The sequence below is a fragment of the Coregonus clupeaformis genome, unplaced genomic scaffold (assembly GCF_020615455.1).
Source record: "Coregonus clupeaformis isolate EN_2021a unplaced genomic scaffold, ASM2061545v1 scaf1851, whole genome shotgun sequence".
In the NCBI taxonomy this organism is placed as follows: domain Eukaryota; kingdom Metazoa; phylum Chordata; class Actinopteri; order Salmoniformes; family Salmonidae; genus Coregonus; species Coregonus clupeaformis.
In genome coordinates this window covers 87,114-106,440 of record NW_025535305.1, presented here as the reverse complement: position 1 = coordinate 106,440, position 19,327 = coordinate 87,114, and the positions used below count along the sequence as shown (strand labels likewise).

General features: G+C 43.2%; 1 protein-coding gene across 2 annotated transcripts in view; it reads left to right on the top strand.

The window, feature by feature from the left end:
- Positions 1–9,862: 9,862 nt before the first annotated feature.
- The window catches only part of gnsa (glucosamine (N-acetyl)-6-sulfatase a), a 36,994-nt gene continuing 27,529 nt past the window's right edge, over positions 9,863–19,327 (top strand). For both annotated transcript variants that reach the window (XM_045218850.1, XM_045218849.1), the window contains exons 1-3: positions 9,863–9,984; positions 12,288–12,386; positions 12,540–12,707. In XM_045218850.1, coding sequence (XP_045074785.1) covers positions 9,877–9,984; positions 12,288–12,386; positions 12,540–12,707 — 375 coding nt within the window. In that variant the 5' untranslated portion in view covers positions 9,863–9,876. The remainder of the gene's footprint in view (positions 9,985–12,287; positions 12,387–12,539; positions 12,708–19,327) is intronic.

Genomic DNA, 19,327 nt, shown 5'->3' with positions numbered 1-19,327 from the left:
GAAACTGACTCTCTCTCTGTGTTTCAGTATGGAAACTGACTATACATGTGGTTTAGTATAGAAACTGACTCTGTCTCTGTGTTTCAGTATGAAACTGACTATACATGTGGTTTAGTATAGAAACTGACTCTGTCTCTGTTTCAGTATGGAAACTGACTATACATGTGGTTTAGTATAGAAACTGACTCTCTCTCTGTGTTTCAGTATGGAAACTGACTATACATGTGGTTTAGTATAGAAACTGACTCTGTCTCTGTTTCAGTATGGAAACTGACTATACATGTGGTTTAGTATAGAAACTGACTCTTCTCTGTGTTTCAGTATGGAAACTGACTATACTTTAGATAAACAGACTCTCTCTGTGTTTCAGTATGGAAACTGACTATACATGTGGTTTAGTATAGAAACAGACCCTGTCTCTGTTTCAGTATGGGAACTGACTATACATGTGGTTTAGTATAGAAACAGACTCTGTCTCTGTGTTTCAGTATGGAAACTGACTATACATGTGGTTTAGTATAGAAACTGACTCTGTCTCTGTGTTTCAGTATGGAAACTGACTATACATGTGGTTTAGTATAGAAACTGACTCTGTCTCTGTTTCAGTATGGAAACTGACTATACATGTGGTTTAGTATAGAAACAGACTCTGTCTCTGTGTTTCAGTATGGAAACTGACTATACATGTGGTTTAGTATAGAAACAGACTCTGTCTCTGTGTTTCAGTATGGAAACTGACTATACATGTGGTTTAGTATAGAAACAGACTCTGTCTCTGTGTTTCAGTATGGAAACTGACTATACATGTGGTTTAGTATAGAAACAGACTCTGTCTCTGTGTTTCAGTATGGAAACTGACTATACATGTGGTTTAGTATAGAAACAGACTCTGTCTCTGTGTTTCAGTATGGAAACTGACTATACATGTGGTTTAGTATAGAAACAGACTCTGTCTCTGTTTCAGTATGGAAACTGACTATACATGTGGTTTAGTATAGAAACTGACTCTGTCTCTGTGTTTCAGTATGGAAACTGACTATACATGTGGTTTAGTATAGAAACTGACTCTGTCTCTGTTTCAGTATGGAAACTGACTATACATGTGGTTTAGTATAGAAACTGACTCTGTCTCTGTTTCAGTATGGAAACTGACTATACATGTGGTTTAGTATAGAAACTGACTCTGTCTCTGTGTTTCAGTATGAAACTGACTCTCTCTCTGTGTTTCAGTATGGAAACTGACTATACATGTGGTTTAGTATAGAAACTGACTCTCTCTGTGTTTCAGTATGGAAACTGACTCTCTCTCTGTGTTTCAGTATGGAAACTGACTATACATGTGGTTTAGTATAGAAACTGACTCTGTCTCTGTTTCAGTATGGAAACTGACTATACATGTGGTTTAGTATAGAAACAGACTCTGTCTCTGTGTTTCAGTATGGAAACTGACTATACATGTGGTTTAGTATAGAAACAGACTCTGTCTCTGTGTTTCAGTATGGAAACTGACTATACATGTGGTTTAGTATAGAAACTGACTCTGTCTCTGTTTCAGTATGGAAACTGACTATACATGTGGTTTAGTATAGAAACAGACTCTGTCTCTGTTTCAGTATGGAAACTGACTATACATGTGGTTTAGTATAGAAACAGACTCTCTCTCTGTGTTTCAGTATGGAAACTGACTATACATGTGGTTTAGTATAGAAACAGACTCTGTCTCTGTGTTTCAGTATGGAAACTGACTATACATGTGGTTTAGTATAGAAACTGACTCTCTCTCTGTGTTTCAGTATGGAAACTGACTCTCTCTCTGTGTTTCAGTATGGAAACTGACTATACATGTGGTTTAGTATAGAAACAGACCCTGTCTCTGTTTCAGTATGGGAACTGACTATACATGTGGTTTAGTATAGAAACAGACTCTGTCTCTGTGTTTCAGTATGGAAACTGACTATACATGTGGTTTAGTATAGAAACAGACTCTGTCTCTGTGTTTCCAGTATGGAAACTGACTATACATGTGGTTTAGTATAGAAACTGTCTCTGTCTCTGTTTCAGTATGGAAACTGACTATACATGTGGTTTAGTATAGAAACAGACTCTGTCTCTGTGTTTCAGTATGGAAACTGACTATACATGTGGTTTAGTATCAGAAACAGACTCTGTCTCTGTGTTTCAGTATGGAAACTGACTATACATGTGGTTTAGTATAGAAACAGACTCTGTCTCTGTGTTTCAGTATGGAAACTGACTATACATGTGGTTTAGTATAGAAACAGACTCTGTCTCTGTGTTTCAGTATGGAAACTGACTATACATGTGGTTTAGTATAGAAACAGACTCTGTCTCTGTTTCAGTATGGAAACTGACTATACATGTGGTTTAGTATAGAAACTGTCTCTGTCTCTGTTTCAGTATGGAAACTGACTATACATGTGGTTTAGTATAGAAACAGACTCTGTCTCTGTTTCAGTATGGAAACTGACTATACATGTGGTTTAGTATAGAAACTGACTCTCTCTGTGTTTCAGTATGGAAACTGACTCTCTCTCTGTGTTTCAGTATGGAAACTGACTATACATGTGGTTTAGTATAGAAACTGACTCTCTCTGTGTTTCAGTATGGAAACTGACTCTCTCTCTGTGTTTCAGTATGGAAACTGACTATACATGTGGTTTAGTATAGAAACTGACTCTGTCTCTGTTTCAGTATGGAAACTGACTATACATGTGGTTTAGTATAGAAACAGACTCTGTGTTTCAGTATGGAAACTGACTATACATGTGGTTTAGTATAGAAACTGACTCTCTCTCTGTGTTTCAGTATGGAAACTGACTATACATGTGGTTTAGTATAGAAACTGACTCTGTCTCTGTTTCAGTATGGAAACTGACTATACATGTGGTTTAGTATAGAAACTGACTCTCTCTCTGTGTTTCAGTATGGAAACTGACTCTCTCTCTGTGTTTCAGTATGGAAACTGACTATACATGTGGTTTAGTATAGAAACAGACCCTGTCTCTGTTTCAGTATGGGAACTGACTATACATGTGGTTTAGTATAGAAACAGACTCTGTCTCTGTGTTTCAGTATGGAAACTGACTATACATGTGGTTTAGTATAGAAACAGACTCTGTCTCTGTGTTTCAGTATGGAAACTGACTATACATGTGGTTTAGTATAGAAACTGTCTCTGTCTCTGTTTCAGTATGGAAACTGACTATACATGTGGTTTAGTATAGAAACAGACTCTGTCTCTGTGTTTCAGTATGGAAACTGACTATACATGTGGTTTAGTATAGAAACAGACTCTGTCTCTGTGTTTCAGTATGGAAACTGACTATACATGTGGTTTAGTATAGAAACAGACTCTGTCTCTGTGTTTCAGTATGGAAACTGACTATACATGTGGTTTAGTATAGAAACAGACTCTGTCTCTGTGTTTCAGTATGGAAACTGACTATACATGTGGTTTAGTATAGAAACAGACTCTGTCTCTGTGTTTCAGTATGGAAACTGACTATACATGTGGTTTAGTATAGAAACAGACTCTGTCTCTGTGTTTCAGTATGGAAACTGACTATACATGTGGTTTAGTATAGAAACAGACTCTGTCTCTGTTTCAGTATGGAAACTGACTATACATGTGGTTTAGTATAGAAACTGACTCTCTCTGTGTTTCAGTATGGAAACTGACTCTCTCTCTGTGTTTCAGTATGGAAACTGACTATACATGTGGTTTAGTATAGAAACTGACTCTGTCTCTGTTTCAGTATGGAAACTGACTATACATGTGGTTTAGTATAGAAACTGACTCTGTCTCTGTTTCAGTATGGAAACTGACTATACATGTGGTTTAGTATAGAAACTGACTCTCTCTCTGTGTTTCAGTATGGAAACTGACTCTCTCTCTGTGTTTCAGTATGGAAACTGACTATACATGTGGTTTAGTATAGAAACTGACTCTGTCTCTGTTTCAGTATGGAAACTGACTATACATGTGGTTTAGTATAGAAACTGACTCTCTCTCTGTGTTTCAGTATGGAAACTGACTCTCTCTCTGTGTTTCAGTATGGAAACTGACTATACATGTGGTTTAGTATAGAAACAGACCCTGTCTCTGTTTCAGTATGGGAACTGACTATACATGTGGTTTAGTATAGAAACAGACTCTGTCTCTGTGTTTCAGTATGGAAACTGACTATACATGTGGTTTAGTATAGAAACAGACTCTGTCTCTGTGTTTCAGTATGGAAACTGATTATACATGTGGTTTAGTATAGAAACTGTCTCTGTCTCTGTTTCAGTATGGAAACTGACTATACATGTGGTTTAGTATAGAAACAGACTCTGTCTCTGTGTTTCAGTATGGAAACTGACTATACATGTGGTTTAGTATAGAAACAGACTCTGTCTCTGTGTTTCAGTATGGAAACTGACTATACATGTGGTTTAGTATAGAAACAGACTCTGTCTCTGTGTTTCAGTATGGAAACTGACTATACATGTGGTTTAGTATAGAAACAGACTCTGTCTCTGTGTTTCAGTATGGAAACTGACTATACATGTGGTTTAGTATAGAAACAGACTCTGTCTCTGTTTCAGTATGGAAACTGACTATACATGTGGTTTAGTATAGAAACAGACTCTGTCTCTGTTTCAGTATGGAAACTGACTATACATGTGGTTTAGTATAGAAACAGACTCTGTCTCTGTTTCAGTATGGAAACTGACTATACATGTGGTTTAGTATAGAAACGGACTCTGTCTCTGTGTTTCAGTATGGAAACTGACTATACATGTGGTTTAGTATAGAAACAGACTCTGTCTCTGTTTCAGTATGGAAACTGACTATACATGTGGTTTAGTATAGAAACTGACTCTGTCTCTGTGTTTCAGTATGGAAACTGACTATACATGTGGTTTAGTATAGAAACAGACTCTGTCTCTGTTTCAGTATGGAAACTGACTATACATGTGGTTTAGTATAGAAACTGACTCTGTCTCTGTGTTTCAGTATGGAAACTGACTATACATGTGGTTTAGTATAGAAACTGACTCTGTCTCTGTTTCAGTATGGAAACCGACTATACATGTGGTTTGGTATAGAAACTGACTCTGTCTCTGTGTTTCAGTATGGAAACTGACTATACATGTGGTTTAGTATAGAAACTGACTCTGTCTCTGTTTCAGTATGGAAACTGACTATACATGTGGTTTAGTATAGAAACTGACTCTCTCTGTGTTTCAGTATGGAAACTGACTCTCTCTCTGTGTTTCAGTATGGAAACTGACTATACATGTGGTTTAGTATAGAAACTGACTCTGTCTCTGTTTCAGTATGGAAACTGACTATACATGTGGTTTAGTATAGAAACTGACTCTGTCTCTGTTTCAGTATGGAAACTGACTATACATGTGGTTTAGTATAGAAACTGACTCTCTCTCTGTGTTTCAGTATGGAAACTGACTATACATGTGGTTTAGTATAGAAACTGACTCTGTCTCTGTTTCAGTATGGAAACTGACTATACATGTGGTTTAGTATAGAAACTGACTCTCTCTCTGTGTTTCAGTATGGAAACTGACTCTCTCTCTGTGTTTCAGTATGGAAACTGACTATACATGTGGTTTAGTATAGAAACAGACCCTGTCTCTGTTTCAGTATGGGAACTGACTATACATGTGGTTTAGTATAGAAACAGACTCTGTCTCTGTTTCAGTATGGAAACTGACTATACATGTGGTTTAGTATAGAAACTGACTCTGTCTCTGTGTTTCAGTATGGAAACTGACTATACATGTGGTTTAGTATAGAAACTGACTCTGTCTCTGTTTCAGTATGGAAACCGACTATACATGTGGTTTGGTATAGAAACTGACTCTGTCTCTGTGTTTCAGTATGGAAACTGACTATACATGTGGTTTAGTATAGAAACTGACTGTCTCTGTTTCAGTATGGAAACTGACTATACATGTGGTTTAGTATAGAAACTGACTCTCTCTCTGTGTTTCAGTATGGAAACTGACTCTCTCTCTGTGTTTCAGTATGGAAACTGACTATACATGTGGTTTAGTATAGAAACTGACTCTGTCTCTGTTTCAGTATGGAAACTGACTATACATGTGGTTTAGTATAGAAACTGACTCTGTCTCTGTTTCAGTATGGAAACTGACTATACATGTGGTTTAGTATAGAAACTGACTCTCTCTCTGTGTTTCAGTATGGAAACTGACTATACATGTGGTTTAGTATAGAAACTGACTCTGTCTCTGTTTCAGTATGGAAACTGACTATACATGTGGTTTAGTATAGAAACTGACTCTCTCTCTGTGTTTCAGTATGGAAACTGACTCTCTCTCTGTGTTTCAGTATGGAAACTGACTATACATGTGGTTTAGTATAGAAACAGACCCTGTCTCTGTTTCAGTATGGGAACTGACTATACATGTGGTTTAGTATAGAAACAGACTCTGTCTCTGTGTTTCAGTATGGAAACTGACTATACATGTGGTTTAGTATAGAAACAGACTCTGTCTCTGTGTTTCAGTATGGAAACTGACTATACATGTGGTTTAGTATAGAAACTGTCTCTGTCTCTGTTTCAGTATGGAAACTGACTATACATGTGGTTTAGTATAGAAACAGACTCTGTCTCTGTTTCAGTATGGAAACTGACTATACATGTGGTTTAGTATAGAAACAGACTCTGTCTCTGTTTCAGTATGGAAACTGACTATACATGTGGTTTAGTATAGAAACTGACTCTCTCTGTGTTTCAGTATGGAAACTGACTCTCTCTCTGTGTTTCAGTATGGAAACTGACTATACATGTGGTTTAGTATAGAAACTGACTCTGTCTCTGTTTCAGTATGGAAACTGACTATACATGTGGTTTAGTATAGAAACTGACTCTGTCTCTGTTTCAGTATGGAAACTGACTATACATGTGGTTTAGTATAGAAACTGACTCTCTCTCTGTGTTTCAGTATGGAAACTGACTCTCTCTCTGTGTTTCAGTATGGAAACTGACTATACATGTGGTTTAGTATAGAAACTGTCTCTGTCTCTGTTTCAGTATGGAAACTGACTATACATGTGGTTTAGTATAGAAACAGACTCTGTCTCTCTGTTTCAGTATGGAAACTGACTATACATGTGGTTTAGTATAGAAACTGACTCTCTCTCTGTGTTTCAGTATGGAAACTGACTCTCTCTCTGTGTTTCAGTATGGAAACTGACTATACATGTGGTTTAGTATAGAAACAGACCCTGTCTCTGTTTCAGTATGGGAACTGACTATACATGTGGTTTAGTATAGAAACAGACTCTGTCTCTGTGTTTCAGTATGGAAACTGACTATACATGTGGTTTAGTATAGAAACAGACTCTGTCTCTGTGTTTCAGTATGGAAACTGATTATACATGTGGTTTAGTATAGAAACTGTCTCTGTCTCTGTTTCAGTATGGAAACTGACTATACATGTGGTTTAGTATAGAAACAGACTCTGTCTCTGTGTTTCAGTATGGAAACTGACTATACATGTGGTTTAGTATAGAAACAGACTCTGTCTCTGTGTTTCAGTATGGAAACTGACTATACATGTGGTTTAGTATAGAAACAGACTCTGTCTCTGTGTTTCAGTATGGAAACTGACTATACATGTGGTTTAGTATAGAAACAGACTCTGTCTCTGTGTTTCAGTATGGAAACTGACTATACATGTGGTTTAGTATAGAAACAGACTCTGTCTCTGTTTCAGTATGGAAACTGACTATACATGTGGTTTGGTATAGAAACAGACTCTGTCTCTGTTTCAGTATGGAAACTGACTATACATGTGGTTTAGTATAGAAACAGACTCTGTCTCTGTTTCAGTATGGAAACTGACTATACATGTGGTTTAGTATAGAAACGGACTCTGTCTCTGTGTTTCAGTATGGAAACTGACTATACATGTGGTTTAGTATAGAAACAGACTCTGTCTCTGTGTTTCAGTATGGAAACTGACTATACATGTGGTTTAGTATAGAAACAGACTCTGTCTCTGTTTCAGTATGGGAACTGACTATACATGTGGTTTAGTATAGAAACAGACTCTGTCTCTGTGTTTCAGTATGGAAACTGACTATACATGTGGTTTAGTATAGAAACAGACTCTGTCTCTGTGTTTCAGTATGGAAACTGACTATACATGTGGTTTGGTATAGAAACAGACTCTGTCTCTGTGTTTCAGTATGGAAACTGACTATACATGTGGTTTAGTATAGAAACAGACTCTGTCTCTGTGTTTCAGTATGGAAACTGACTATACATGTGGTTTAGTATAGAAACTGACTCTGTCTCTGTGTTTCAGTATGGAAACTGACTATACATGTGGTTTAGTATAGAAACAGACTCTGTCTCTGTTTCAGTATGGAAACTGACTATACATGTGGTTTAGTATAGAAACAGACTCTGTCTCTGTGTTTCAGTATGGAAACTGACTATACATGTGGTTTAGTATAGAAACAGACTCTGTCTCTGTGTTTCAGTATGGAAACTGACTATACATGTGGTTTAGTATAGAAACTGACTCTGTCTCTGTGTTTCAGTATGGAAACTGACTATACATGTGGTTTAGTATAGAAACAGACTCTGTCTCTGTGTTTCAGTATGGAAACTGACTATACATGTGGTTTAGTATAGAAACAGACTCTGTCTCTGTGTTTCAGTATGGAAACTGACTATACATGTGGTTTGGTATAGAAACAGACTCTGTCTCTGTGTTTCAGTATGGAAACTGACTATACATGTGGTTTAGTATAGAAACAGACTCTGTCTCTGTGTTTCAGTATGGAAACTGACTATACATGTGGTTTAGTATAGAAACTGACTCTGTCTCTGTGTTTCAGTATGGAAACTGACTATACATGTGGTTTAGTATAGAAACTGACTCTGTCTCTGTGTTTCAGTATGGAAACTGACTATACATGTGGTTTAGTATAGAAACAGACTCTGTCTCTGTGTTTCAGTATGGAAACTGACTATACATGTGGTTTAGTATAGAAACAGACTCTGTCTCTGTGTTTCAGTATGGAAACTGACTATACATGTGGTTTAGTATAGAAACTGACTCTGTCTCTGTGTTTCAGTATGGAAACTGACTATACATGTGGTTTAGTATAGAAACAGACTCTGTCTCTGTGTTTCAGTATGGAAACTGACTATACATGTGGTTTAGTATAGAAACAGACTCTGTCTCTGTGTTTCAGTATGGAAACTGACTATACATGTGGTTTAGTATAGAAACTGACTCTGTCTCTGTGTTTCAGTATGGAAACTGACTATACATGTGGTTTAGTATAGAAACTGACTCTGTCTCTGTTTCAGTATGGGAACTGACTATACATGTGGTTTAGTATAGAAACTGACTCTGTGTTTCAGTATGGAAACTGACTATACATGTGGTTTAGTATAGAAACAGACTCTGTGTTTCAGTATGGAAACTGACTATACATGTGGTTTAGTATAGAAACTGACTCTGTCTCTGTTTCAGTATGGAAACTGACTATACATGTGGTTTAGTATAGAAACAGACTCTGTGTTTCAGTATGGAAACTGACTATACATGTGGTTTAGTATAGAAACTGACTCTGTCTCTGTTTCAGTATGGAAACTGACTATACATGTGGTTTAGTATAGAAACTGACTCTGTCTCTGTGTTTCAGTATGGAAACTGACTATACATGTGGTTTAGTATAGAAACAGACTCTGTGTTTCAGTATGGAAACTGACTATACATGTGGTTTAGTATAGAAACTGACTCTGTCTCTGTTTCAGTATGGAAACTGACTCTGTCTCTGTGTTTCAGTATGGAAACTGACTATACATGTGGTTTAGTATAGAAACTGACTCTGTCTCTGTGTTTCAGTATGGGAACCCAGATGCAGGAGGAGTGGAGCATGTTCCTCTGGGATGGGACTACTGGATCGCTCTGGTGAGATTAGATTATCCACTATATCAGTCTAGACTCTGGGGAGATTAGATTATCCACTATATCAGTCTAGACTCTGGGGAGATTAGATTATCCACTATATCAGTCTCTGGTGAGATTAGATTATCCACTATATCAGTCTAGACTCTGGGGAGATTAGATTATCCACTATATCAGTCTAGACTCTGGGGAGATTAGATTATCCACTATATCAGTCTAGACTCTGGTGAGATTAGATTATCCACTATATCAGTCTAGACTCTGGGGAGATTAGATTATCCACTATATCAGTCTAGACTCTGGGGAGATTAGATTATCCACTATATCAGTCTAGACTCTGGGGAGATTAGATTATCCACTATATCAGTCTAGACTCTGGGGAGATTAGATTATCCACTATATCAGTCTAGACTCTGGGGAGATTAGATTATCCACTATATCAGTCTAGACTCTGGGGAGATTAGATTATCCACTATATCAGTCTAGACTCTGGGGAGATTAGATTATCCACTATATCAGTCTAGACTCTGGGGAGATTAGATTATCCACTATATCAGTCTAGACTCTGGGGAGATTAGATTATCCACTATATCAGTCTAGACTCTGGGGAGATTAGATTATCCACTATATCAGTCTAGACTCTGGGGATATTAGATTATCCACTATATCAGTCTAGACTCTGGTGAGATTAGATTATCCACTATATCAGTCTAGACTCTGGGGAGATTAGATTATCCACTATATCAGTCTAGACTCTGGGGAGATTAGATTATCCACTATATCAGTCTAGACTCTAGTGAGATTAGATTATCCACTATATCAGTCTAGACTCTGGGGGAGATTAGATTATCCACTATATCAGTCTAGACTCTGGGGGAGATTAGATTATCCACTATATCAGTCTAGACTCTGGGGAGATTAGATTATCCACTATATCAGTCTAGACTCTGGTGAGATTAGATTATCCACTATATCAGTCTAGACTCTGGTGAGATTAGATTATCCACTATATCAGTCTAGACTCTGGGGAGATTAGATTATCCACTATATCAGTCTAGACTCTGGTGAGATTAGATTATCCACTATATCAGTCTAGACTCTGGGGATATTAGATTATCCACTATATCAGTCTAGACTCTGGGGAGATTAGATTATCCACTATATCAGTCTAGACTCTGGGGAGATTAGATTATCCACTATATCAGTCTAGACTCTGGGGAGATTAGATTATCCACTATATCAGTCTAGACTCTGGGGAGATTAGATTATCCACTATATCAGTCTAGACTCTAGTGAGATTAGATTATCCACTATATCAGTCTAGACTCTGGGGAGATTAGATTATCCACTATATCAGTCTAGACTCTGGGGAGATTAGATTATCCACTATATCAGTCTAGACTCTGGGGAGATTAGATTATCCACTATATCAGTCTAGACTCTGGGTGAGATTAGATTATCCACTATATCAGTCTAGACTCTGGGGAGATTAGATTATCCACTATATCAGTCTAGACTCTGGGGAGATTAGATTATCCACTATATCAGTCTAGACTCTGGGGAGATTAGATTATCCACTATATCAGTCTAGACTCTGGGGAGATTAGATTATCCACTATATCAGTCTAGACTCTGGGGAGATTAGATTATCCACTATATCAGTCTAGACTCTGGGGAGATTAGATTATCCACTATATCAGTCTAGACTCTGGGGAGATTAGATTATCCACTATATCAGTCTAGACTCTGGGGAGATTAGATTATCCACTATATCAGTCTAGACTCTAGTGAGATTAGATTATCCACTATATCAGTCTAGACTCTGGGGAGATTAGATTATCCACTATATCAGTCTAGACTCTGATGAGATTAGATTATCCACTATATCAGTCTAGACTCTGGGGAGATTAGATTATCCACTATATCAGTCTAGACTCTGGGGAGATTAGATTATCCACTATATCAGTCTAGACTCTGGTGAGATTAGATTATCCACTATATCAGTCTAGACTCTGGGGAGATTAGATTATCCACTATATCAGTCTAGACTCTGGGGGAGATTAGATTATCCACTATATCAGTCTAGACTCTGGGGAGATTAGATTATCCACTATATCAGTCTAGACTCTGGGGAGATTAGATTATCCACTATATCAGTCTAGACTCTGGGGAGATTAGATTATCCACTATATCAGTCTAGACTCTGGTGAGATTAGATTATCCACTATATCAGTCTAGACTCTGGTGCGAACAACAACACTTCACCTCAGTAGTCTACAACTATACTCTGTCTCTGTTCTATTCAGGAGAGGAACTCTAAGTACTACAACTATACTCTGTCTGTGAATGGGAAGCCTAAGAAACATGGAGGGAACTACAGCGAAGACTACCTGACAGACGTACTGGTGAGAACAGCTGTTAGTAGTCCTGCTGAAGGACACAGAATACCCTGCATTACTGGAAACGACTGTCCCTGTCCACTAACTCATGGTCAGATCACTACAGCATCAATCTGGGATCAACTCCTGTGTAACTACCTCTACCTCTGTCCTCTCCAGACCACCATGTCTCTAGACTTCCTCCAGTATAAGTCTAACTACCGCCCGTTTTTCATGATGGTGTCGACCCCAGCCCCCCACTCCCCATGGACCTCCGCCCCGCAGTACCAGGACCGCTTCAAGGATCTCAAGGCCCCCCGAGACCCCAACTTCAACGTCCATGGGAAGGTAGGCTCCAAACATGGCAACCCCAACACCATACCACCACACTACAGCATCTAACCCCAACACTACAGCACCTAACCCCAACACCACCACACTACAGCACCTAACCCCAACACCACCACACTACAGCACCTAACCCCAACACCACCACACTACAGCACCTAACCCCAACACTACAGCACCTAACCCCACCACCACCACCACACTACAGCACCTAACCACCATACCATACCACCACACTACAGCACCTAACCCCAACACTACAGCACCTAACCCCAACACCACCATACCACCACACTACAGCACCTAACCACCATACCATACCACCACACTACAGCACCTAACCCCAACACCACCACACTACAGCACCTAACCCCAACACCACCACACTACAGCACCTAACCCCAACACCACCACACTACAGCACCTAACCCCACCATACCACCATACCACCACACTACAGCACCTAACCCCAACACTACAGCACCTAACCCCAACACCACCATACCACCACACTACAGCACCTAACCCCAACACCACCACACTACAGCACCTAACACCACCATACCACCACACTACAGCACCTACCCCAACACCACCACACTACAGCACCTACCCCAACACCACCACACTACAGCACCTAACCCCAACACTACAGCACCTAACCCCAACACCACCATACCACCACACTACAGCACCTAACCACCATACCATACCACCACACTACAGCACCTAACCCCAACACCACCACACTACAGCACCTAACCCCAACACCACCACACCACACACTACAGCACCTAACCCCAACACCACCACACTACAGCACCTAACACCACCATACCACCACACTACAGCACCTAACCCCAACACCACCACACTACAGCACCTAACCCCAACACCACCACACTACAGCACCTATCCCCAACACCACCACACTACAGCACCTAACCCCAACACCACCACACTACAGCACCTAACCCCAACACACTACAGCACCTAACCCCAACACCACCACACTACAGCACCTAACCCCAACACCACCACACTACAGCACCTAACCCCACCATACCACCACACTACATCACCTAACCCCAACACCACTACACTACAGCACCTAACCCCAACACCACCACACTACAGCACCTAACCCCAACACCACCACACTACAGCACCTAACCCCAACACCACCACACTACAGCACCTAACCCCAACACCACCACACTACAGCACCTAACCCCAACACCACTACACTACAGCACCTAACCCCAACACCACCACACTACAGCACCTAACCCCAACACCACCACACTACAGCACCTAACCCCAACACCACCACACTACAGCACCTAACCCCAACACCACCACACTACAGCACCTAACCCCACCATACCACCATACCACCACACTACAGCACCTAACCCCAACACTACAGCACCTAACCCCAACACCACCATACCACCACACTACAGCACCTAACCACAATACCATACCACCACACTACAGCACCTAACCCCAACACCACCACACTACAGCACCTAACCCCAACACCACCATACTACAGCACCTAACCACCATACCATACCACCACACTACAGCAGCTAACCCCAACACCACCACACTACAGCACCTAACCCCACCATACCACCACACTACAGCACCTAACCCCAACACCACCACACTACAGCACCTAACACCACCATACCACCACACTACAGCACCTACCCCAACACCACCACACTACAGCACCTAACCCCAACACTACAGCACCTAACCCCAACACCACCACACTACAGCACCTAACCCCAACACCACCACACTACAGCACCTAACCCCAACACCACCACACTACAGCACCTAACCCCACCATACCACCACACTACAGCACCTAACCCCACCACCACCACCACACTACAGCACCTAACCACCATACCATACCACCACACTACAGCACCTAACCCCACCACCACCACACTACAGCACCTAACCCCAACACCACCACACTACAGCAGCTAACCCCAACACTACAGCACCTAACCCCAACACCACCATACCACCACACTACAGCACCTAACCCCAACACCACCACACTACAGCACCTAACACCACCATACCACCACACTACAGCACCTAACCCCAACACCACCACACTACAGCACCTAACCCCAACACCACCACACTACAGCACCTAACACCACCATACCACCACACTACAGCACCTACCCCAACACCACCACACTACAGCACCTACCCCAACACCACCACACTACAGCACCTAACCCCAACACTACAGCACCTAACCCCAACACCACCATACCACCACACTACAGCACCTAACCCCAACACCACCACACTACAGCACCTAACACCACCATACCACCACACTACAGCACCTACCCCAACACCACCACACTACAGCACCTAACCCCAACACTACAGCACCTAACCCCAACACCACCACACTACAGCACCTAACCCCAACACCACCACACTACAGCACCTAACCCCAACACCACCACACTACAGCACCTAACCCCACCATACCACCACACTACAGCACCTAACCCCACCACCACCACCACCACACTACAGCACCTAACCACCATACCATACCACCACACTACAGCACCTAACCCCACCACCACCACACTACAGCACCTAACCCCAACACCACCACACTACAGCAGCTAACCCCAACACTACAGCACCTAACCCCAACACCACCATACCACCACACTACAGCACCTAACCCCAACACCACCACACTACAGCACCTAACACCACCATACCACCACACTACAGCACCTAACCCCAACACCACCACACTACAGCACCTAACCCCAACACCACCACACTACAGCACCTAACCCCAACACCACCACACTACAGCACCTAACACCACCATACCACCACACTACAGCACCTACCACAACACCACCACACTACAGCACCTACCCCAACACCACCACACTACAGCACCTAACCCCAACACTACAGCACCTAACCCCAACACCACCATACCACCACACTACAGCACCTAACCACCATACCATACAACCACACTACAGCACCTAACCCCAACACCACCACACTACAGCACCTAACCCCAACACCACCACACTACAGCAGCTAACCCCAACACTACAGCACCTAACCCCAACACCACCATACCACCACACTACAGCACCTAACCCCAACACCACCACACTACAGCACCTAACCCCAACACCACCACACTACAGCACCTATCCCCAACACCACCACACTACAGCACCTAACCCCACCACCACCACACTACAGCACCTAACCCCAACACCACCACACTACAGCACCTAACCCCAACACCACCACACTACAGCAGCTAACCCCAACACTACAGCACCTAACCCCAACACCACCATACCACCACACTACAGCACCTAACCCCAACACCACCACACTACAGCACCTAACCCCAACACCACCACTCTACAGCACCTAACCCCACCATACCACCACACTACAGCAACTAACCCCACCATACCACCACACTACAGCACCTTACCCCAACACCACCACACTACAGCACCTATCCCCAACACCACCACACTACAGCACCTAACCCCAACACCACCACACTACAGCACCAAACCCCAACACCACCACACTACAGCACCTAACCCCAACACCACCACACTACAGCACCTAACACCACCACACTACAGCACCTAACCCCAACACCACCACACTACAGCACCTAACCCCAACACCACCACACTACAGCACCTAACCCCAACACCACCACACTACAGCACCTAACCCCAACACCACCACACTACAGCACCTAACCCCAACACCACCACACTACAGCACCTAACCCCAACACCACCACACTACAGCACCTAACCCCAACACCACCACACTACAGCACCTAACCCCACCATATCACCATACCACCACACTACAGCACCTAACCCCAACACTACAGCACCTAACCCCAACACCACCATACCACCACACTACAGCACCTAACCACAATACCATACCACCACACTACAGCACCTAACCCCAACACCACCATACCACCACACTACAGCACCTAACCACCATACCATACCACCACACTACAGCACCTAACCCCAACACCACCACACTACAGCACCTAACCCCACCATACCACCACACTACAGCACCTAACCCCAACACTACAGCACCTAACCCCAACACCACCATACCACCACACTACAGCACCTAACCCCAACACCACCACACTACAGCACCTAACACCACCATACCACCACACTACAGCACCTACCCCAACACCACCACACTACAGCACCTAACCCCAACACTACAGCACCTAACCCCAACACCACCATACCACCACACTACAGCACCTAACCCCACCACCACCACACTACAGCACCTAACCCCAACACCACCACACTACAGCAGCTAACCCCACCACTACAGCACCTAACCCCAACACCCTACCCCCCTACAGCACCTAACCCCAACACCACCACACTACAGCACCTAACCCCACCATACCACCACACTACAGCACCTAACCCCAACACCACCACACTACAGCACCTAACCCTAACACCACCACACTACAGCACCTAACCCCAACACCACCACACTACAGCACCTAACCCCACCACACTACAGCACCTAAACCTAACACCACCACACTACAGCACCTAACCCCAACACCACCACACTACAGCACCTAACCCCAACACCACCACACTACAGGACCCTACCCCAACACCACCACACTACAGCACCTAACACCACCACACTACAGCACCTAACCCCACCACACTACAGCACCTAACCCCACCACCACCACCACCACCACACTACAGCACCTAACCCTAACACCACCACACTACAGCACCTAACCACCATACCATACCACCACACTACAGCACCTAACCCCAACACCACCACACTACAGAACCTAACCCCAACACCACCACACTACAGCACCTAATCCCAACACCACCACACTACAGCACCTAACCCCACCACACTAAAGCACCTAACCCCACCACCACCACCACCACCACACTACAGCACCTAATCCCAACACCACCACACTACAGCACCTAACCACCATACCACCATACCACCACACTATCAATCAATTTCAATCAATTTTATTTTATATAGCCCTTCTTACATCAGCTAATATCTCGAAGTGCTGTACAGAAACCCAGCCTAAAACCCCAAACAGCTAGTAATGCAGGTGTAGAAGCACGGTGGCTAGGAAAAACTCCCTAGAAAGGCCAAAACCTAGGAAGAAACCTAGAGAGGAACCAGGCTATGAGGGGTGGCCAGTCCTCTTCTGGCTGTGCCGGGTGGAGATTATAACAGAACCATGCCAAGATGTTCAAAAATGTTCATAAGTGACAAGCATGGTCAAATAATAATCAGGAATAAATCTGTTGGCTTTTCATAGCCGATCATTAAGAGTTGAAAACAGCAGGTCTGGGACAGGTAGGGGTTCCATAACCCGCAGGCAGAACAGTTGAAACTGGAATAGCAGCAAGGCCAGGCGGACTGGGGACAGCAAGGAGTCACCACGGCCGGTAGTCCCGACGTATGGTCCTAGGGCTCAGGTCTCTCAGTTGGCTTTTCATAGCCGATCATTAAGAGTTGAAAACAGCAGGTCTGGGACAGGTAGGGGTTTCGTAACCGCAGGCAGAACAGTTGAAACTGGAATAGCAGCAAGGCCAGGCGGACTGGGGACAGCAAGGTGTCAGCATGCCCGGTAGTCCTGACGTATGGTCCTAGGGCTCAGGTTCTCAGAGAGAAAGAGAGAACGAGAGAATTAGAGAGAGCATACTTAAATTCACACAGGACACTGGATAAGACAGGAGAAGTACTCCAGGTATAACCAACTAACCCCAGCCCCCCGACACATAAACTACTGCAGCATAAATACTGGAGGCTGAGACAGGAGCGGTCCGGAGACACTGTGGCCCCATCCGAAGAAACCCCGGACAGGGCCAAACAGGAAGGATATAACCCCACCCACTCTGCCAAAGCACAGCCCCGCACCACCAGAGGGATATCCTCAACCACCAACTTACAATCCTGAGACAACCGATTAGCCCACAGAGGTCTCCACCACAGCACAAACCAAGGGGGGCGCCAACCCAGACAGGAAGATCACGTCAGTAACTCAACCCACTCAAGTGACGCACCCCTCCTAGGGACGGCATGAAAGAGCACCAGCAAGCCAGTGACTCAGCCCCTGTAACAGGGTTAGAGGCAGAGAACCCCAGTGGAGAGAGGGGAACCGGCCCGGCAGAGACAGCAAGGGCTGTTCGTTGCTCCAGAGCCTTTCCGTTCACCTTCACACTCCTGGGCCAGACTACACTCAATCATATGACCTACTGAAGAGATAAGTCTTCAGTAAAGACTTAAAGGTTGAGACCGAGTCTGCGTCTCTCACATGGGTAGGCAAACTGTTCCATAAAAATGGAGATCTATAGGAGAAAGCCCTGCCTCCCGCTGTTTGCTTAGAAATTCTAGGGACAATTAGGAGGCCTGCGTCTTGTGACCGTAGCGTACGTATTGGTATGTACGGCAGGACCAACTCGGAAAGATAGGTAGGAGCAAGCCCATGTAAC